The sequence below is a fragment of the Sceloporus occidentalis genome, unplaced genomic scaffold (assembly GCF_023333645.1).
Source record: "Sceloporus occidentalis isolate IW3139 unplaced genomic scaffold, rSceOcc1.0.p SCAF_2, whole genome shotgun sequence".
Taxonomy (NCBI): domain Eukaryota; kingdom Metazoa; phylum Chordata; class Lepidosauria; order Squamata; family Phrynosomatidae; genus Sceloporus; species Sceloporus occidentalis.
The window spans coordinates 116,574,612-116,597,704 of NW_028316982.1; the positions used below are offsets into that span (position 1 = coordinate 116,574,612).

The 23,093-nt window shown below is 49.7% G+C and overlaps 1 protein-coding gene across 1 annotated transcript; it reads right to left on the reverse strand.

Annotated features, from left to right (window-relative positions):
• Window positions 1-807: 807 nt before the first annotated feature.
• LOC149318914 (uncharacterized) lies at window positions 808-22,880 on the reverse strand. Its single transcript, XM_089508364.1, has 4 exons — window positions 22,735-22,880; window positions 7,404-7,541; window positions 6,343-6,438; window positions 808-1,010 (listed from the first exon to the last, which is right to left on the reverse strand). Exons 1-4 carry the CDS (start codon window positions 22,778-22,780, stop codon window positions 808-810), a joined length of 483 nt encoding a protein of 160 aa, XP_089364490.1. The 5' UTR covers window positions 22,781-22,880.
• Window positions 22,881-23,093: the final 213 nt, after the last annotated feature.

Genomic DNA, 23,093 nt, shown 5'->3' on the forward strand with positions numbered 1-23,093 from the left:
CACTCAGTGCTGCCAGGTCCAAAGGACTCCCAATCCAGTGTTACAGGGCCCTGGAAAGCACTAACAGAAAGCATTAACAGATACCACCGTTGGATTGTGCAATTGCGTAAGAGCGTTTACTTTGCCCCATGTCATCCCGAAGCTTGGAGGGCCAAGCAACCTAGCATGAATCAACTGGGGTGTTGTTTGATGCTCCAGATCCGGACCTTATGCTTTGGGCCAACCCTACCTTTGCGCTGTGCTAATAAAGTTGTGGCCTTTACCTCCAACTGCTGTGTTTGTGTTTCATTGGGCGCCTTCCCCTCCCCAGCAAAAGGCAAGTCACGTTTCAGCTCATTGGTAATTGGTTCCTCAGTGTGTAGACTGTGGTTGAATTGCAGGTGTTTGCAAGACAGAAAGAAATGCACTGAAGACCACATCAATTATCAAATCTGCTGCTTTTGCTGCTGCTTCTGCACTCCCTTCTGTGCAATACAGATTGCTGCTGATGTGGAAATCTAATCGCTCAACATTCAAAAACATGTTTTCTGGACATTTTCTGAATGTTTTTAATATTTTTCCAATCCCTACTGTAGGGCACTAGAAAAAAAATGAAAAATGATGGGACCCCAATGCAAGTAAAAGTGAAGCTACATCATCTCTCCTTACTTAACATGACTCTTTATCTCTTACAGTGTTTGGTGGGGAAAAGAACATAACACTGAAAGGCTGCTCAACCGAGGATTTCTGTAAACTTCCAAAAGGTTTTAATATTCTGATAAATCTGGAGATGGCTGTTACAGTTAACAAAAATCAATGCTCTGATGCTCAAGAATCTTCATCTGAGCTAGGACCTGAAGAATAAACAAGAAGAGCCGCTCCTGCTTTCCTGTGGGTCCAGCATTTGTGGATTGGTGGGAAGCCATTGTGTTCCTGGTGTCTGGAGCTGAGAAGGGCTTGGCCTTTGGTGGAGGGTGAATGTGATGTGAAGAAGACCATAAAGGGGAGCGGATCACTGGGAACTGGGAGTGCTAGGGAAATCCGACATGGGGTGTAAGTTAAATTTCTTTAGAAACAAGATCCAAATCAATAAATGCAGCATTGAATATCTGATATCCTTGTATTCTATGCTATAGTATATGTGCTGCTGAGTTTCTCCTGTTCCTTCTGGACCAAAATGGGGCATTTGAAGGTGGTGCTTAACTGTTCCTATACCTTTAACATCCAAGCTAAATGGCTGGAATGTGTGCAGCAGATGGTGAGTTTTTGCCTTTGCCATCCTTTTGGCAGAAGCAGAGTAAACAAGAGTCTGCCACACCATTGCATTTTTCTTATCATTGTCGCCCTCCTTTTCCTTTATGGATGGCTGGGAGATTTGCTTATAAGGCTGAACATAAAGGGCAAATGTTCTAGAAACCAGAACTAGGTTCTCCCATTGTTACTCCCAAATCATTCTGGTTTGTGAGTGGGAGCCTCTATCCTTTACATATACTCCTGGTTTTAGATCATGGAAGAAGTGATTTTTTTGAGGCGGGGGGGGGGGGAGAAGTAAATATAGAGTTGCAAAAACCACAACAGTTCAGGAAGATAAACAGGTAGATAGATATAATTTGTTTTAATTTTGCAGTGACTTAAAGAAAGTAAATGCATTTGCATACATTACTATTCAATTTTATTAACCTGTATCCTGCAGAAAATATGTCAATTTATTTTTTTTTATAAAACTCCCTATAACTTTTTCAAACCTTGGGCAAAATTCTGAAAACCACTATTATTATTATTATTATTATTATTATTATTATTATTATTTATTCACAGATTTTTTAAAGCACGGATTTTTTAAAGCATGGATTCAAGCATCCATGGCTTGAAAATATTTCAGAGGAAAGTACAAATTCCAAATAGTAAACTTTGATTTTCCATTTTATATAAGGGACACCATTTTCCTATGCCATTGTATTTAATGGGACTTGAGTATCCATGGATTTTGTTATCCATGGAGGTTCTTGGAACCAAACACCAGCAGATAACAAGGGCCCACTGTATTATTTTCTTATATCCCACCTTTTCCCAATATAGGGAATCAAGGCAGCTCTATGTTTGTGTATATATAGCCATAGAGCTACAGATATAGCCAAGGAGTTTGTGGCCTCAAACAGATGGGCCAAAAGAAGCAGTTTCAGGCTGCTTTGGGGGTGTGGTATTTAAATGATGCACAACCCCAAAGTGGCCAGAAACCATGATGTGGCCACACTAAAGGAAGGAGGGGAGCCAGACTAAAAAGAAGTGTGCTCCTTCTGGGAACGTGCACACATTCGACCCTGCATATAGACACCACAACATGAACCCGAGCCCAAAGGAATGCTCCATCCTAACCCCAAAGGGACATTTAATTGCACCAGTGGACATTCATGGAGACAAAGCAGCAACTTAAAATGTTTCCTGATGCAAAGACATGGAGGTGGTTGCCTGATGCAAAAGGGCTCAGTCTTCCTGTCAATTGGGGCAGAGCAGACTGACTTTTTATCCCCCTTTCACACGGCCGCCGTCATCGATACGTCACGGCCGCGCCACCTCCAAACGAGGCGGCGCAGTTGTGACGTATTGGGGTCGCGGCAGGGCGCCTAGGGCACCCTTTCCACGACCCCGGAAGGAGCTCCGTTTCGGAGCTCCTTCCTGGTTTGGTCCGCTGGGCGCAGGCTTCAGATGGCTGCGCCCAGCGGACCAAAGGAGAAAGGGGCCAAACGGCCCCTTTCTCCTTCTCCCCGCCGCCGCGGGGTGTCCTTGGGGCTTGAAGCCCCAAGGACACCCCTTTCCAGGCTGTGGGGAAGGGGCCTTTTGCCGCTTCCCTGCAGCCCGGAAAGCGGCGGATCGGGGCCTCAGCAGCTGCCGCTCTGGCCACTGAGGCCCCGATCCGGCGGGAAAAGGTGCGCCTACAGGCCGCCCCAAAGGGGCGGTCTGTAACGCGCCTGTATTCGCCATCACCAATACTGGTGTAATATGCTCTGATCTCGGTGTTCTGGTGATCAGTCTGGCTGCAGCATTCTGGATCAGTTGAAGCTTCCAAACTTGGTACAAAGGTAGCCCCATGTAGAGCGCATGTGTAGTGTGAGAGCTGGACCACAAAGAAAGCAGACAGAAAGAAAATTAATCCTTTTGAGATGTGGTGCTGGAGAAGAGTGCTTAGGATACCATGGACAGCCAAAAAGACAAACAAATGGGTCCTGAGCAGCTCAGGCCTGAAATTTCATTGGAAGCTAAAATGACATTGAGGCTGTCGTAATTTGTCCACCTAATAAGAACGCACAGATCACTAGAAAAGACAATAATGCTAAGACGGGTAGAGTGCAGAAGGAGGAGCAGAAGATGGCATTCCAGATGGATGGACTCAATCAGGAAGGTCATGGGCAAGAATTTGCAGGACCTGAGCATAGCGGTGGAGGGTAGGGTCGCCATGGGTCAGGATCAACTCAAGGGCAGCTAACACCTGCAAATTCTAACGCCAGGACTTTAATACTGTACATGCATATGTATGATTATACAGGACTAAAAGGAACACATCTGTTACTTTGCTGCTGAATGTCCCTCTTCCCAAGCATTAAAGAGAGAGGATCCCTGCGTATTGTTCCATCCAGCAATCCTACTTTGGACTCATTTAACAGGTGTAAGGACCCAGTAGAAGCAGGGGATGGGGCTCTTACCACTGTCCTCAGCACCTCTCATGTCCTAGGCCTGCTTAGATGAGGCCTGAGTCTGCAACGCTTTAGCAGGGCGACTGATGATAGGGAAGTCTCTCATTCATAGGGTGGCCAAAAGCTGATTTGACAGCAGTTAACCAGAAGCGAAGCTGGAATATCAGCAGGTGTTCCTTCTCTACAACTGTGTAAATTCACTCATAAACATAATCTTTAAAGATATAGAAGCACTCTCCAGTATTTCTCTGGCAACCTTGGTGGAGGGTGAATGCGATAAATGACATGATTGTTTTTACTGGGACTGCAAACATTGATTCTATAGCCTTTAGCTGAGATTAACAATAGTATTCAGGCCTATGTTTGTCTACTGGTTCTCATCAATGCTATCTTCTTTCCTAAATCCTTTTTAAACAACCTATTTAAAATCTGATTGTATGGTCCTCTCGTGGTAGAAGACATGAAACCCCCCCCCAACTTATCTTTCTGTATACAGTTCAAAATGCTTTGTTGTTGATTTCAGCCTCGTATTTTCTGCTTCCTCTATTTACAAGCAATGGTTTCCACCCAAGCCTTACTATTCTAAAGGAAACATTACATCATGGCCTTTTTGCCCACCTCTATCCTCATCCCCTTTAAGGTAAGCCCTCCTAAACTCCTCTTCTCAGGCTGTAAAACTCCTACCCTTTTGTACCCTGTTATTCCCAGTGGCTGATTTGGTCTGCGTTCCATAGATTTGCTTGGCCTAAAGAAGGATCTTAGTATGTGCCAATGTTGGCTAGGAAGATATAGCATCTCCTCTCTCTATCCTCATGGGTAGGTTTCTTGAGGCCAGAGGGAGACTTAAATAACAGTGCCAAGGAAAGTTCGGGAAGATGATGGCCCTCAAAGACTTGACAATCTTGCAATATTGGCACAAATATGGATGGCTTTCCAGTCAACTGTTTCACCTGTTCCCATTAATGGACTTGGAGCCCTAGTGAAATACCAGTTTCACAATCCACCATTAGTACTGTGTCCCTGGCACTTGCTCCTACTCCAGGAACCATTCCCAAATAAGCAGTGTGCGCAGTAATCCTTAGCTGGAATGATGGAAAGATGTGTCTATCAAGCAAAATGAACCTCATACTTGGTGACAGTAATAAAAAAAAAGAGAGAGACCCTGGGCTTTGCTCAGAGTGGCCCATGTTGGCTCTATCCCTCACTTCTCTTAAAGACCCACTGAGTTCGGATTTACATCAGTGCTTGAGAAGTGGAATGCTATAGTTAGTGTAGGCGGATTGAGAAATGAATCTCTGACTGAGAAACAATGGGCTTTCCATTGATAAACCTTGCAAACAAACAACAAAATATGCTTTGAGTTCATTTGACCTTTGTTGCGTTTTTGTTTTCCTCCTCAAAAAACATGGAAAGAAGGACAGATAGGTCTGGTCTCTGATTCCCTCAAGTGTCCAATTCAAATATTGCATCAGGGGAAAAAAATGTAAAGAGATATTACCTACCTGGTTATATTTGAGTCAGTGAGCTTGGGAGAACATAAGGGAGATGAAGCCATTTCCCTCAACATGAAGACTGACTATTGGCAAGATATAAGCATATGGCTTGTCACAGGAGCCTGAAGTAGCTCATCTGTGAACCCTGAGGATGGTGTCACAAAGCCTAAGACAGCCAACATTAGGGATGGGAACTCTCCATATTATACACATTTGATTGTTTATTACTAGTAGATAAGAATAATAGCTGCACTGGTGGAAGAAAGAGGAAATGGAGTAAGGCTGGTTTGGCTGGGTCTATGTTTACTTCTTCAAATGTTGAACACTGTATAGGAGTCATGCTTGTGTTTATTCTGTTTCCAAAGCAATCTCTGATATATGACCATCTACACCATGGCTTTCTATGCTTTCTGATGTGGGTCACTAACAGGATTTTTTTTCCTCCTCAGTATATCAGGGACCAATACCGTAGTTGTGCCCAATGGCTACAATTGCTTTTCCCTAGAAGTTCTCCAAGGACCAGCAGCAGATAGGTCAGAGACCATCAATGGTCCAAGGACCACCATTTTGAGTAACACTGATGTACATTGCCTCCTAAGCGAAAGCTGCTACTCTTCAGATTCAGCTGCATTTCAGTGCTTTCTCCATGTGTTCCCCTTTTGGTACCAAGTACTTCGAGCTATTCCCCTTGCCCTTCAATATCTTTGCTTAACAAAACCAGAAATGGGACACAGATTTCATATGCTGCATCAATTTATTGTTATTGTGATTCAGTTAAAATATAAGCTATATATCTAGCTTCAAGACTGACATTGTTAACCTTGTTTCTTTGCCTCCTAGATCTCATTTAACCTTCACCAAATGCAAAAAAGGAGCACTGAGCATGAGCTGCTCTGTCTTTCCACCTTTTCTAGATTTCAGCTATCCAGTAGCCGCCTAAATACCACAAAGGTCTAAATTTGCTGTTAGTCCTAACTAGAGTAGACCCATTGAATTAACTGTATTTACCAACATGTTGAATAAGTCTATTCCAGTTGGGACTAACCAAGAGGATGGCAGACAAACAGTGAGATTCTTAAGGAGGAAGGTTTTGATTCCCCATAACTACCCTTCAATATTGGGCTAATCTGAGGAAGGCTGAGCATCACTACATTCGACATGGATGGGCATGAACTCACTCATGGTCAAACTGGGTTCTATTCCTTCCTCTGTCATGTCACATTGTTCTGGTGTTGCACAGCCTTGGAAACGGATGTAACGCATACCAGCATCACCTGGAAAAGAGAAATAGCCATGTTTGTACAAGTCACTGGGAAGGAAGGCTTTAGTATTTGTACTAAATAGGAATGTAGAAATATACAAAACACATAACTGCCTCAGGACATGACTGTGAAAAGCTGTAAAGTTTTGAAGTTCAAGAACAAAAGTCTAAGATCATAGAATCATAGGGTTGGAAGAGATCACAAGGGCCATTCAGTCCAACTCCCTGCTTTGATGCTATGGCTATTAAAGGGCCCTGCAGGGAGAGAAATGCTTCATGACCAAACTGCAGGGACTACCTTCCATTCCCACTAGTGTTTTCCAGAGAGAGAGGAAGAGAAACACTGATCTTGTTCCTTTAGAGCTGTAGGAATATTTGGGATCTGTATCAACCAAGGAGGGAGCTGGGGGCATTTCTCACAACTGTTTCCGGCTACAGCGGTGCACCCGATGCGATCAGAACTGACCTCACACCATTTCCAGTTTCATTGTTGGATGATTTAGGCAAAGATTTGGAGCTGGGGTTAGTTTTGGGGGTACATGGGATAATAGGTTGGGGGCAAACATGGTGTTTTGTGTGCAAATGTGACCAGTTTGGGAGGGCTGGAGAAATTCTTTGGTGGGTCTAGGGCTTAGAATAATAGAATCATAGAGTTGGAAGAGACCGCAAGAGCCATCTAGTCCAGCCCCCTGCCATGCAGGAAATCTCAATCAAAGCATCCCCAATGACAGATGGCCATCCAGCCTCTGTTTAAAGACCTCTAAGGAAGGAGACTCCACTACACTCTGAGGAAGGAGTGTGTTCCACTGTCAAACAGCCCTTACTCTCAGGAAGGTCCTCCTAATGTTCCTTCCAGTTCAGATTTAGGTTCCTCTTCAACTGTCTTCCAAATAATCCCCTTTCTGCCGTTGTTCCATACCAGGGTTTCTTGCAGTGAACAGTATGTTTTGCTTCTGGTTAGTTGACAATTCTACTCACGTACATTAATTGTGCCAAAAAGATCAATGCATTGGGTCTCATCTCCATAGCATCTGACGATTTCGGCATTCTCACATTCTCCCACATTATCTGAGAAACAGCTTGGGCATTGCCGCCCATTGAAGTCAAGAGCTGGGCCTGTAAAAGAACCACTCTGGTCAGCCAATCATATATAAAGTTTACATATAATGGCATTTTTCTCTTGAGTTCTCTACTCAGTTGTCCTCCTATGAGAAGTCATAGCAAACCTGTTAGCATTTTTCTCCTCCACTGGAGTGTGTTGATGGAGTTTGGTATTGTACAGTTTGTCTGTAGTGTTGTTGTTGTTTTCATCCCTGTGAGTCATGTGAAGCTCTTTCTAGCAAGCCTTTCCTACAACTTCTTTAAAGGGAAGATAGTCAAGATGACAGTTTTAAGCACCTTCAAGATAAGCTACAGAAATGAACCTTGGCTAGGTATTGTTTCTTTAAAGACATAAGTGGACAGGACATCTTAAACCTCAGTATTTTTGCACTCTCAGAGATGTGTGTCCAAACATAGGAGACACTGAATATTCCTAGAAGCCCCTGGAAGTTGTGCTGGCCTATTAGGCATTGTTTGTAATTGGGATTGGATAGAAGTTGGTCACCCACCTTCTTGTGGAGCCAAATATATTGTTCAAAGCCAGGAGATACAACAGCAGCCTGTTGACTTTAGGGTCTCCATGGTCATGTCATCGCTTCCTGCTATGTCTCAGGTACAAACAAGGACTCACCTATGCCAGGCTCTTCCATTGGTGCTCCTTCCTCCGAAGGAGGTTGTTCCACAGTATCATTTGTTGAGGATCCTGAATTAGTTGGTGGAGCCACTGAGTCAGACTGTCTGGATATCCCACTTATCCCTGCCAAGGATGCCAGTCAATCGAGAATTTAACTAGTTAGTTGAATCCTGTGCCCCCTCCATGCTTCTCTATCTGAACATGGATCTGGAATGGGACAGGGAGGTAGGTATTCTGTAAGCTTCCAAGAGACCTTGGAGACGTTACATACTCTCAGCTTCAGGGGAAGGCAGTGGCAAGCCTCCTCTAAACAAATCGTGCCAAGAAAGCCCATGATAAGTTTGCCTTAGGGCCGCCATAAGTCAGTAACAACCTGAAGGCACACAACATCACTATTCAAGCAGAAATACACAAGATCTCACCAGTAGGGGGAGGTCTATGACTCTTTCCCATTATTATAGGGTTAGGGAGAGTTTATTTTATTACGAAGGAGGGAAGGTTTAGTGTGGGAACTGACCGCTTCTTCTGACTGAGACTTTCTGCTTCATGTTGAATGACAGCAGCAATGAGCAACAAGTACAACACACAGCAAAAAATAAGAAGCAAGCAGAGCAGGAAAAGGGAAATGTGGTGCTCAGGGGTGCATGAAAAAGAAAGGATCAGAGAATTTTGGATGAGGAAGTGTTATATGTGATGGACATGATGAGTGAAGAAAAAAGACACAGAAGGAAGAAAGACATGCAAAACTAAAAACAGCAGAAGGAATCACACAAAAAGAGGATTCAAACCAATAGATGGTCCCTTTTTCTTTAAAAGGTTTCGGAGAATGTTGTGGAACATTATTAATGGAGAGTGGCATGGTCTGCATAGGGTCTGCATGGCCTTCTCTGAAGATGCCCATAGCCACAGATGCTGGTGAAACATCAGGAAGAAACTCTTCTAGAACATGGCCACATGGCCCGAAAAAGCCACAAAAAACTATGCATGCCGGCCATGAAAGCCTTCCACTTCACAATGGTCTGCATATGGTTGATGAGGATGAGGAGTGTGATAAAGTGGGCCTAACTTTTATTTCATACATAAAGGTTTTTGTAAATTGCATCCTGCCTGTGTTGACCTATTTCAACCTCACTCCTTTTCTTTCAGCGCATGGCAAGATGAGAAATGGGATTTTCCAAAATCTACTGTTTCCTTCTCAAATAAAAGCAGAGATGGAGGGAAGACGTAGGACCACTTGCGTTCTAGTAACGTTTTAACACCACGTGACGTATGTCATGCAACATGTGGTTAAACATCAAGTTAGATTAAACTTTCATTTTTTTCAGTTTAATTAATTAAAAAAACTGGTTGCAGAAATTAAGTTTAAAAATGAAGCTTGCATGCTTTCCGAAATGATCTATCACATTTATACCAGAAATTAAAGTTAGATGATGAATATGGATGAAACCTTTTCCAGGAAGATAATGGATTGCTGCCAAATAATCCTTCCATGCCTAGTTTGGTTGAGAGGAGGCATACCTGGAAAGTGAATTAGATTTGTTCCTGCAACTTTTGTGACATGTCACCAAAAATCCCTTCCACAATCTCATGCTAGGCCTGCCTCATGAGTCTTGTATTCATTTCTAAACAATGCGGCAAACCTGCACTCCAGACTCACGTCGCAGGATTTTGGTCAATATCTATGTTCTATGCCCTGTGCTAGTTATGAGTGAGGTTGCTACATGCAGAAGCCATTGCACTTATAGATCATTTCATCAAAATCATGGATTGCTTGAACCATAAAGCAGTAATCCAGTGTGAAATATGTGAGTTATTGACTTTACTGCACAACGGGTAAAAAAGGTGAAACAGATCTGACTTTCTCCATGCCGTTCTGCATGTTATCATAGCAGTTCCAGAGAGTTTGTCATTGCCTTCATTTTAGGCTGAGAGACTATGACTTGCCGCACTTCACCCAATGGGTTTCCATGATATTTGAACCCTCATCTCCCAAGAGTCAAGCACTCAGGCCATTACACTAAGTTGGGTCTTTTGCGGCTGTGCTGAACATAAGTAGAATCCTGAATGCAGCTTTGAGGATAATATATAAGGCATAAGCTTGGAAAACTGCAGTGGAGCTATGGGATATTTCTTTAAGCTGGACTGCTGAAAAATGTTGTGTTAGAAAACTTGCAATTTGATCTTTTATTCTATGTGGCTGCCATTTATTGTTGTGTGCCTTCAAGTCGTTTCCAACTTATGGTGACATTAAGACAAACCTCCAAGAATAGTTATGCGTTTCACACTTTGTTGGCAACAATCTCCTCCTCCAGATGTGTAAAAATGTGCCTTCATTTTGTTCAAGGGCACCGAGTTATTTCTGCATTTAGTCCAGCAAAGAAGGGCTTTCCGTCTCTGCCGCTGTTGCTGTTAATCGTCCAGCCTCTTTCCCAGAAATGAAGTTATCAGTGCTCCTCTGGGCTTTCCTTCATGCTAAGAAACAGAGGTGTTGAGTTTACAAGCTGGAGCGAACCCAGTTTCCCTTGTAACAACAAAGTGAGTGACTACACATCCTCAGTACCCTTCCATTCTTCCTTCTTTCCTTCAGTTCAGCCTCTTCTCTCAACTACTTGGGAGAGCAAAATAGGGGCATTGTCGTCACTTTCATTTTATTTTCAATTTGTAGGGGCAGGAATGAATGAGATGAACTGAAATTGCATTGTTTTAATGGGTTTTTGGGGCTATGTGGCCATGTTCTAGAAGAGTTTATTCCTGATGTTTTGCCAGCAGCATCTGTGGTTGGCATCTTCATCTCTCTGAAGATACCACTATGGATACCGGCCATGAAAGCCTTCGACTTCACATTGGAATTGCATTGCTCTCCACAATGAGAACGTTGCTTGCAATAAGAATTCTGCTCCTCCTCCTGAAATGTTCCTTCTGTCCCCAAATTTCTAGCACCGCGGCAACTAAAAACTTCAGGAAAGCATTTAGAAGCATGGTTCCGTCATTCAAAAGAAAAGAGACGAAGTGACTTAACAGGAATGCATACACAGCAAATGTAAGAGCTTCAGGAGTAAATGATTTTCAATGTCTGTCATGCTGGGCCCTAATAGAAAATTGGGGATTGAACAAAAGTTCATTTGGGGAGGCAGATTTCTTATTTCGGGGGGGGGGGGAATGCTCTCCTTTGGTTGCCCTTGTAGCCATCCTGTGTGTTGTGGCCACTGATGCACTACATAATATTCACTTAGTGCAGTTTGTCAGTGGTATTAAAAATACCAGTTTGCGTGTTTCCAAAAAGCAGTGTTGGCATGTTTTATGTGCCAGTTCTAGGGATGGAAACCACAGGGGAAAAAAGTAATGTTCAGAAAACATGTTTTCGAGTGTCAAGAAACCCTGACAAAAGGAATCCTGAATCACTGCAGTCTGGAACTTATACTGCACAAAATATCACTTATTGTTGTTTTGTGCAGAAATAGCCTTTTCGGTGCAGGAAATGTTTTCTTTGTGAAACAACAGCGTATGAATTTAGTACCCAAAAAGTCCCAAACTGCAAATAGGTTTCAAAAGCTTTGCTCACAGTGGGAAGGAAATTGTTTCTATTGTTCATTTGCTGCCTTTGAGAAGAAGATGAATAGAGAATTGCATCCCTTGTCAGTTCGTATCAGTGATGCAGCCGCTTTATAGAAACCATATACAGACACTCCAAAATCCAAAATGCTCCTTGTCTGCAGGGGTCAGATTTGGGAAAGAAGGAAAAGGGAAAGCAGATAGACATTGCATGGATTTGAATGGAAAGAATCGCAAGATATCCTGGTCAACGAATCAACTTTTAACTTCTATCTGTAGGCTTCATCTTATATAGGTGAGAAGTCGGGTTGGGTTGGGCTAACACTTTGGTTTATGGAAATTGTTCTCTTTCTCTGTCTTCTCTCTTTATTCCAATTTCCCAGAGAAAGAGGGGGGGGGAGACATTTCTAGGATGACAGAGTTCCTGTACTTGTAGCCAAAGGCACTGTCATTATTATTACAGTTCTGCAATAACCTGAGGGGCAAATACTGGGACACAGCAAAACATGGGAGGAAAGATTCATTTGCACAAGGGACTTACTCTACATTTGACTCCAAAAAAACCCCTAGTCCTCTGCCCTCACTTATGATGGATGGTATTGCCTCGTTTCCAGTTACAATTCCAATTAAAATTCATTTCCAATTAAAATTCAATTGGCAGTCTAGTTGGGCTTTGAACATGGAACAAGGTAGGCATTTTTTGCCTAACGCATGTAGCAAAATACCTTGAACATCTCTTGTTGGGAAGATAAAATGGATTTGCATTTGGTACCTGCTCCTACAGTAACTAAATACCCTGAAGGCAGCAGATTCTGTCTTGGAAGCTAAGCAGAGTCAGCCCTGGCTAGTGCTTAGATGGGAAACTGCCAATGCACACTAGGTGCTGCAGGCTATATTTCTGGCAACTGGCAAGACTACCTCTGAGGATTCCTTGCCTACGGAAACCCTATGAAATTCATGGGGTCATCCGATGGCACAGGTTGCCTATCTATATATATATGCTCTAGCTACAGAACTGTTCTCTGTGGTTTCTTTTTTGCATTGCAAATAGATGTTAAATTTCCTGGACTTTAAGAATCTCCTGGCAGCCATGTGGCCAGAATGAGGAGGTGAAAGCCTGCAAGTAATGCCCCTCCATAGCATATGAACTGAGAACAGAAACAGCAAAATGCAGGCCTATGGCTAACATCTTCAGTATTCCTTTGTCTCCTGTATGGTTTTTAACACCTTGCCTGATGACGAAGCCAGTGGAGCTTCGAAAGCTTGCAACATGTATATTATGCATTTGGCTGGCCAATAAAAGTATCGCTGTTTGGTGGATTTATGCCTTTGGCAGCAAGGTTTTTCCTGGAGCAGAGAATGAGTAAAATTCCCGATGGAGCAAGACAGCTGTAGAATAGTAGGCACATCTTATATTATTTAATGTAATGGAGGCTCTAAGGGCTGGGATGGTTGTCTTGTTTCATCCTGGATATTGAGAACAGTGGGGAAACTTTTATCACGTTTCCACAGTATTGAAAGTATGGAGCTTCCACAGTATTGAGTTTGGAGTACAATGATCCCTCATCAGCTTCCTGTTCACAACAGAGAGAGGAAAAAGCAGCCATAAGGATAGGCCATTCCCATGGCCTACCTGAACAACTGTATCTGATCCCCTATGTTGTTGTTGATGTTTTGAGCAGGTGGAGGAAGAGAATCTATGCAACATGTGTGAATACATCCAATTCCTGATCAGTGAGATGTTTCAGGGATTTTAGCTTTTCCCTGGGGTTTGGTTTCCTTAGAAAGTGGGCCCTGGAGACTGAACAGCATTTCTGAAATACAAGATCTAATTTCGCCTATATCCACCAAGGTTCAAATGATTCACATGGCAATGCATTCCTGTTCCTCAGCAGATGCAACACTGCAAAATGGAAATTTTATCAGCTGTAGGATATCCTACAGAGATTAAAGTTAGATCTGTTTTTCTTTTCCAGAACCAGTTCCTGCATAGATAAATTCATAAGGCCACCATAAGTAAACAGGCAATTTGAAGGCACAGACGCACACACAAGCACATATCCTCCTATCAAATGCAGTCGCTTCAGTGCACCCATTGATATCATGGAGTTTGCTGGCCTCACAGGAAACATGTGGGTTTTGCTAGTCTCAAAGAAGGTGGTATGGGGCAGAGAAGAGGCTGGAAGAGGCAACATCCAGTCCTCTGCATGACATCAGTCCCGTTATTTTCCCACGGTCCCCGGCACCCCCGGGAAATCAGGAGGGGTGTCCCGCACCCCCTCCCGCTATTTTCCTACGGTCCCCGGCACCCGCGGGAAAGCAGGAGGGGTGTCCTGCTCCCCCTCCCGCTATATTCCCACGGTCCCCGGAACCCGAGGGAAAGCAGGGGGTGCCCCGCTCCCCCTCCCGCTATTTTCCCACGGTCCCCAGTACCTGCGGGAAAGCAGGGGTGTTCCGCTCCTCCTCCTGCTATTTTCTCACGGTCCCCGGCACCCGCGGGAAAGCAGGTGGGGTGTCCCGCTCCCCCTCCCGCTATTTTCCCACGGTCCCCGGCACCCGCAGGAAAGCAGGAGGGGTGTCCCGCACCCGCTCCCGTTATTTTCCCATGGTCCCCGGCACCCATGGGGAAAGAGGAGGGGTGTCCCGCTCACCCTCCTGCTATTTTCCTAAGGTCCACAGCACCCATGGGAAAGCCGGAGGGGTGTCCCGCTCCCCCTCCCGCTATTTTCCCAAGGTCCCCGGCACCCCCGGGAAATCAGGAGGGGTGTCCCGCACCCCCTCCCGCTATTTTCCTAAGGTCCCCGGCACCCGCGGGAAAGCAGGAGGGGTGTCCTGCTCCCCCTCCCGCTATATTCCCACGGTCCCCGGAACCCGAGGGAAAGCAGGGGGTGCCCCGCTCCCCCTCCCGCTATTTTCCCACGGTCCCCAGTACCTGCGGGAAAGCAGGGGTGTTCCGCTCCTCCTCCTGCTATTTTCCCATGGTCCCCGGCACCCATGGGGAAAGAGGAGGGGTGTCCCGCTCACCCTCCTGCTATTTTCCTAAGGTCCACAGCACCCGTGGGAAAGCAGGAGGGGTGTCCCGCTCCCCCTCCCGCTATTTTCCCACGGTCCCCGGTACCCGTGGCAAAGGAGGGGGTGTCCTGCTCCCCCTCCTGCTATTTTCCCAAGGTCCCCGGCACCCGCGGGAAAGAAGGGGGTGTCCCACTCCCCCTCCCGCTATTTTCCCACGGTCGCCGGCACCCGCAGGAAAGCAGGAGGGGTGTCCCGCTCCCCCTCCCGCTATTTTCCCAAGGTCCCCGGGACCCGCGGGAAAGAAGGGGGTGTCCCGCTCCCCCTCCCGCTATTTTCCCACAGTCCCCGGCACCCGCGGGAAAGCGGGAGGGGTGTCCCGCTCCCCCTCCCGCTATTTTCCCACGGTCCCCGGCACCCGCGGCAAAGCAGGAGGGGTGTCCTGCTCCCCCTCCCGCTATTTTCCCACGGTCCCCGGGACCCGCGGGAAAGCAGAGGGTGTCCCGCTCCCCCTCCCGCTATTTTCTCAAGGTCCACAGGACCCGCGGGGAAGCAAGGGGGTGTCCCGCTCCCCCTCCCTCTATTTTCCCATGGTCCCTGTGACACACGAGAGAGCAGGGGGGGTGTCCCGCTCCCCCTCCCTCTATTTTCCCACGGTATCCGGGACCTGCGGGAAAGCAGGTGGTGTCCCGGTCCCCCTCCCGCTATTTTCCCATGGTCCCCGGCACCCGCGGGAAAGCAGGTGGTGTCCCGGTCCCCCTCCCGTTATTTTCCCACGGTCCCCGGGACACGCAGGAAAGCAAGGGGGTGTCCCGCTCCCCCTCCCTCTATTTTCCCACGGTCCCTGGGACACGCGAGAGAGCAGGGGGGTGTCCCGCTCCCCTTCCCTCTATTTTCCCACGGTATCCGGGACCCGCGGGAAAGCAGGTGGTGTCCCGGTCCCCCTCCCGCTATTTTCCCACGGTCCCCGGCACACGCGGGAAAGCAAGGGGGTGTCCCGCTTCCCCTCCCTCTATTTTCCCACGGTCCCTGGGACACGCAAGAGAGCAGGGGGGTGTCCCGCTCCCCCTCCCTCTATTTTCCCACAGTATCCGGGACCCGCGGGAAAGCAGGTGGTGTCCCGGTCCCCCTCCTGCTATTTTCCCACGGTCCCCGGCACCAGTGGAAAAGCAGGGGTGTCCCGCTCCCCCTCCCGTTATTTTCCCACAGTCCCCGGGACATGCGGGAAAGCAAGGGGGTGTCCCGCTCCCCCTCCCTCTATTTTCCCACGGTCCCTGGGACACGCGAGAGAGCAGGGGGGTGTCCCGCTCCCCCTCCCTCTATTTTCCCACGGTATCCGGGACCCACGGGAAAGCAGGGGGTGTCCCGCTCCCCCTCCCAGTATTTTCCCACGGTCCCCGGGACCCGTGGGAAGGCAGGGGGTGTCCCTCTCCCTCTTCCGCTATTTTCCCACGGTCCCCGGACCCTGCTGGAAAGCAGGGGGTGTCCCGCTCCCCCCCTGCTATTTTCCCACAGTCCCCGGCACCTGCTGTAAAGCAGGGGGTGTCCCCCTCCCTCTCCCGCTATTTTCCCACAGTTCCCGGCACCCCTGCGAAAGCACGGAGGGTGTCCCAATCCCCCTCCCACTATATTTCCACGGTCCCCGGCACCGCTGGGAAGAAGGGGGTGTCCCGCCCCCCCTCTCACTACTTTCCAACGGTCCCCAGCACCCGCGGGGAAGCAGGGAGGGTGTCCCGCTCCCCTTCCCGCTATTTTCCCACGGTCCCCGGCACCCGCAGGAAAGCAGGGAGGGTGTCCCGCTCCCCCTCCCACTATTTCCCCACGGTACCCGGCACCACTGGTGAAGCAGGGAGGGTGTCCCGCTCCCCTTCCCGCTATTTTCCCACGGTCCCTGGCACCCGCAGGAAGGCAGGCATGGTGTCCCGCTCCCCCACCCGCTATTTTCACACGGTACCCGGCACCCGCTGTAAAGCAGGGAGGGTGTCCCGTTCCCCCTCCCGCTATTTTCCCACAGACCCTGGCACCCGCGGGAAGGCAGGCAGGGTGTCCCACTCCCCCATCCGCTATTTTCCCACGCTCCCCGGCACCCACGGGAAAGCAGGGAGGCTGTCCCACTCCCCTCCCGCTATTTTCCCACAGTCCCTGGCACCCCCGTGAAAGCATGGAGGGTGGTCCTACTCACCGTCTTGCTATTTTCCCATGGTCCTCGGCACCACTGGGAAAGCAGGGAGGCTGTCCCGCTCCCCCTCCCACTATTTTCCCACGGTCCCCTGCACCCACGGGAAAGCAGGGAGGGTGTCCCGCTCCACCTCTTGCTATTTTCCCACGGTCCCCGGCCCCCACGGCAAAGTAGGTAGGGTGTCCCGCTCCCCCTCCAGCTATTTTCCCATGGTCCCCGGCACCCCCTGGAAAGCAGGGAGGGTGTCCCGTTCCCCCTCCCGCAACTTTCCCACGGTCCCAGGCACCCGCGGGAAAGCAGGGAGGGTGTCCCGCTCCGCCTCCCGCTATTTTCCCACGGTCCCCGGCACCCGCGGGATAGCAGTGAGGTTGTCCCACACCCACTCCTGCTATTTTTCCACGGTCCGCGATACCTGCGGGAAAGCAGGGAGGGTGTCCCGCTTCCACTCCTGCTATTTTCCCATGGTCCCCGGCACCCCCGGGAAAGGAAGGAGGGTGTTCCGCTCCCCCTCCTGCTATTTTCCCACGGTCCCTGGCACCCGCAGCAAAGCAGGTAGCGTGTCCCGCTGCCTCTCCCGCTATTTTCCCATGGTCCACAGCACCCGGGGGAAAGCAGGGACGGTGCCCGGCTCCTCCTGCCGCTATTTTCCCACGGTCGCCGGCACCCGTGGGAAAGCAAGGAGGGTGCCCGGCTCCTCCTGCCGCTATTTTCCCACAGTCCCCGGCACCCCCGGGAAAGAAGGGGGGTGTCCCGCTCCCACTCCTGCCTATTTTCCCACGGTCCCCGGCACCTGCGGGAAAGCAGGGAGCGTGTCCCGCTCCCTCTCCCGCTATTTTCCCATGGTCCACAGCACCCGGAGGAAAGCAGGGAGGGTGCCCGGCTCCTCCTGCCGCTATTTTCCCATGGTCACCGGCACCCGCGGGAAAGTAGGGAGGGTGCCCGGCTCCTCCTGCTGCTATTTTCCCACGGTCCCCAGCACCCATGGGAAACAGGGAGGGGGCCCGGTTCCTCCTCCTGCTAGTGTCCCACGGTCCCCAGCACCCAGGGGAAAGAAGGGAGCATGCCCGGCTCCTCCTCCCACTATTTTCCCACGGTCCCCTTCACCCGCGGGAAAGCAGGGAGGGTGTCCGGCTCCTCCTGCCGCTATTTTCCAACTGTCCCCGGCACCCGCAGGAAAGCAGGGAGTGTGCCCAGCTCCTCCACCCGCTATTTTCCCACGGTCCCTGGCACCCACGGGAAAGCAGGAAGGATGCCCGGATGCTCAACCCGCTATTTTCCCACGGTCCCCGGCACCCGCGGGAAAGCAGGAAGGGTGCCCGGCTCCTCCACCACCTATTTTCCCACGGTCCCCGGCACCCGCGGGAAAGCAGGGATGGTGCCCGGCTCCCCCTCCCGCTATCTTCCCAAGGTCCCCTTCACCCGCGGGAAAGTAGAAAGGGTGCCCGGCTCCTCATGCCCTTATTTTCTCACAGTCCCCGGCACCCGCAGGAAACAGGGAGGGGGCCCGGTTCCTCCTCCTGGTATTTTCCCACGGTCCCGAGCACCCAGGCGAAAGCAGGGAGGGTGCTCGGCTACTCTACCCGCTATTTTCCCATGGTCCCCGGCACCTGCAGGATAGCAGGAAGAGTGCCCGGCTCCTCCTGACACTATTTTCCCACGGTCCCCTTCACCCGCGGGAAAGCAGGGAGGGTGCCCGGCTGCTCCTGCCGCTATTTTCCCACAGTCCCTGGCACCCGCGGGATAGCAGGGAGAGTGCCCGGCTCCTCCTACCACTATTTTCCCATGGTCCCTGGCACCCGCGGGAGGCAGGGAAGGGGCCCGGCTTGTCCTCCCGTAATTTTGCCATGGTCCCCGTCACCCGCGGGAAAGCAGGGAGGGTGTCCGGCTCCTCCACCGGCTATTTTCCCACAGTCCCCAGCACACGCAGGAAACAGGGAGGGGGCCCGGTTCCTCCTCCTGATATTTTCCCACGGTCCCCAGCTCCCGGGGGAAAGCAGGGAGAGTGCCCGGCTACTCCACCGGCTATTTTCCCATGGTCCCCGGCACCCGCAGGAAGGGAGGGAGGGTGCCCGGTTCCTCCACCCTCCTTGCTTTCCCGTGGGTGCCAGGGACCGTGGGAAAATAGCGGGAAGGGAAACGGACTAGATCCCTGCTTTCCCGCGGGTGCCAGGGACCGTGGGAAAATAGCACGAGGGGAACCGGACAACCTCCCTGCTTTCCCGCAGGTACCGGGGACCGTGGGAAAATAACCGGAGGGGAAGCCGGCCCCCCTCCCTGCTTTACTGCGGATGCCAGGGACCATGGGAAAATAGCTGGGGGAGGAGCCGGGACCCTCCCTGCTTTCCCGCGGGTGCCTGGGACCGTGGGAAAATAGCGGAAAGGGAACTGGACAACCTCCCTGCTTTCCCGCGGGTGCCGAGGACATGGGAAAATAACCGGAGGGGAAGCCGGGCACCCTCCCTGCTTTGCCGCGGGTGCCGGGGACCGTGGGAAAATACCGAAATGTCAACTGGACAACCTCCTTGCTTTCCCGCGGGTGCCGGGGATCGTGGGGAAATAGTGAGAGAAGGAGACGTGCACCCTCTCTGCTTTCCCACAGGAACCGGGGCCCGCTGGAAAATAACCAGAGGGGAAGCCGGCTACCCTCCCTGCTTTACCGCGGGTGCCGGGACCGTGGAAAAATAGAGAGAAGGAGATGGGCACCCTCCCTGCTTTCCTGCATGTGCCAGGGACCTTGGGAATGTAGCGGGAGGAGGAACCGGGCACCCTCCCTGTTTTACCGCGGGTGCCACGGACCGTGCGAAAATAGCTGGAGGGGAAATGGACAACCTCACTGCTTTCCCCCGGGTGCCGGAGACCATGGGAAAATAGCGGGAGTAGGAGCTGGCCACCCTCCCTGCTTTACCGTGGGTATCAGGGACTGTGGGAAAATAGCAGGGGGAGGAGCCGGGCGCCATCCCTGCTTTCCCGCGGGTGCTGGGGACCGTGGGAAAATAGCGAAAGGGCAACTGGACGACCTCCTTTCTTTCCCGCAGGTGCCGGGGACCATGGGAAAATAGCGAGAGAAGGAGACGCACACCCTCTCTGCTTTCCCGCGGGTACCAGGGGCCGTGGGAAAATAACTGGAGGGGAAGCCAGCCACCCTCCCTGCTTTCCCGCAGGTGCCGGGGACCGTGGGAAAATAGCGAGAGAAGGAGACGGACACCCTCCCTGCTTTCCCGCAGGTGCCTGGGATCGTGGGAAAATAGCAGGAGGGGAACTGGACAACCTCCCTGCCTTCCCGTGGGTACCGGGACTGTGGGAAAATAACCGGAGGGGAAGCCGGCCACCCTCCCTTCTTTACCTGCCGGTGACCTTGGGAAAATAGAGGGGGAGGAGCCGGGCACCATTCCTGCTTTCCCGTGGGTGCCAGGGACCGTTGGAAAATAGCGGGAAAGGAACCGGGCAACCTCCCTGCTTTCCCGCGGGTACCGGGGACCGTGTGAAAATAACCAGAGGGGAACCTGGCCACCCTCCCTGCTTTACCGAGGGTCCCGGGGACCATGGGAAAATAGCAGGAGGAGTAACCAGGCACCCTCCTTGCTTTCCTGCGAGTGCCGGGGACCGTGGGAATATAGCGAGAGAAGGAGAGGCGCACCCTCCCTGCTTTCCCATGGGTACCAGGGACCGTGGGAAAATAACCGGAGGGGAAGCCAGCCACCCTCCCTGCTTTACCGCGGGTGCCAGGGACCGTGGGAAAATAGCAAGAGAAGGAGACGGGCACCCTCCCTGCTTTCCCGCGGGTGTCGAGGACCGTTGGAAAATAGCGGGAGGCGGAGCCGGGCACCCTCCTCGCTTTCCCGCAGGTGCTGGGGACCGTGGGAAAATCTCGGGAGGAGGAGACGGGCACCCTCCCTGCTTTCCTGCGGGTGCCGGGGACTGTGGGAAAATAGGGGGAGGAGGAGCCTGACACACTCCCTGCTTTCACGCTGGTGGCAGGGACCGTGGGAAAATAGCGGAAGGGGAACTGGACAACCTCCGTGCTTTCCCGCGGGTGCCGAGGAACGTGGGAAAATAGCGGGGGGAGGAGCCGGGCATCTTCCCTGCTTTCCCGTGGGTGCCGGGGGCCGTGGGAAAATAGTGGGAGGAGGAGATGGGCACTGTTCCTGCTTTCCTGCGGGTGCCTGGGACCATGGGAAAATAGCGGGAGGGGAACCGGACAACATCCCTGCTTTCCCGCGAGTGCCGGGGGCCGTGGGAAAATAGCGGGGGGAGACATCCCTGCTTTCCCGCGAGTGCCGGGGGCCGTGGGAAAATAGCGGGGGGAGGAGCCGGGCATCCTCCCTGCTTTCCCGTGGGTGCCGGGGACCATGGGAAAACAGCAGGATCAGGAGCCAGACACCCTCCCTGCGTTCCCACGGGTGTCTGTATATGTATATGTATGTGTATATATATATATATATACACACACAAAGATATGTGTGTAAGCATATACATGCAGCATTACACTTTCAGCTGCTCCACAGTTTGTGTGTGTGTGTAAATATATATATATATATATATGCGTGTGTGTATATGTATATGTATGTGTGTATATGTGTGTGTGTGTTTGTGTGTGTATATATATGCATGTGTGTATATGTATATTTATGTGTGTATATATATATATATATATATATATATACACATACACACACACACAGAAACTGTGGAGCAGCTGAAAGTGTAATGCTGCATGACTATGGTTCTTGTTTCAGTGTTGCGCTACCTTTTTTTTAGGGAAGTGCATGCTTTTGTGACTGGTTCACTAAGTATTTCAGCTGTCTGTAGCATTTTCAAGAAAGCGTAAATAAACCTTCTCCTCATTCCATGCAGAAAAGCTGAGTGCATTGCTTTTGAGGTCTTCTTTCAGTCCTGTAAATCAGATACAGTCTTCCAGGATATTAGAGCCATTCAGCTAGTTACTTTTTGCTAGACAGGAACATAGACATATGAAGAAATCACAGCACTCTTTGTTCAATGTACAGAACTTTGGTTTCTTGATTCTTGATTCAAGAAGTGTGAGGTTTGCCACATGAAATTTTCATCATGAGCCAGAAATTTACATCATGATAGGATCATGGCACATATACTACACTGTCATCCAAAAGAGAGGAAGGGGCAGAATACAAGAAGGAATATCCTGGATTTTTTTATTATCTGCCCCCCTGCAATGGAGCATTTCCTCCATGAGACAATAACCTCACTTGGATAGATTTACAGTACAACTAGGCCAACATTCCTTAATAATATTAACAAACCCTGAGTTTCTATTAGATTATACTTCAGTTACTCTTTGCCATTACATTTATAAGAAAGGCTCCCTCTGTGTATTTAGTTTCCCAAGCAAGACGAAGCAACAACCTTGGCATAGAATGGCCTCTTCTCATTTCCTAGCGGCTAGGTATAAGACTCCAAATTGTGAGTTTAGTAGGACTGACTATGGGACTGTGCAGACAGTCCCAAAGGAGTGATGGGACGCTGCCCCTTTCCTGGCCTTTCTGCAGCCAAAAGCGGCTCCATTTTGAACCATGGAAAGGGCGCCAGAGCCACCAGAGCCACAGCTTTTTGGTGCACCGTGATGCCTCCTGCTGTGTGGGGGGGTGTATGGTGTCACGCCAGCATGGGGGCATTGTCAGGATGTGTGGCGTGCGGTCACAACACCCCCAATCCGCCCCAATGCCAACATTTATGTAGAGCCTCTGAATCATTTCTAAATTATTTTTCATAGAGAATAGGCAAAAACACTTTGGATCCAATAACAGATGGAGGAGTGCAAAATACAGAGTAGTTTCCAGAGAGATGCAGGAACTTACCCTCAGGAATTGTGTTGCATTTATCAGTATCGCAAGAACCAGCCATGTAGTGAAAGTATTTGTTGTTTGCTGAAGTAAGGCTGTAATCTCCAAGAATAAAATCCCCGGGCTTAACACAAGTAGCATACTTTATATGTGTCTTTTTAGCTCTAACTATTAAAAGTGATAAAAAATATGAAATAATTACTTTCATACAATTAGGTGCATGAAAAAAACCCACAAGTTAATCATCTGATTATTTGAAATGTCTCATAATATTGGTTATTAAGTTTAAATAGACAAATTAAATACTAGATACTTTACTTTGGTAGAAGATCATAAATACAATTGATTGATTGAATATTGTATGGTAATGAATT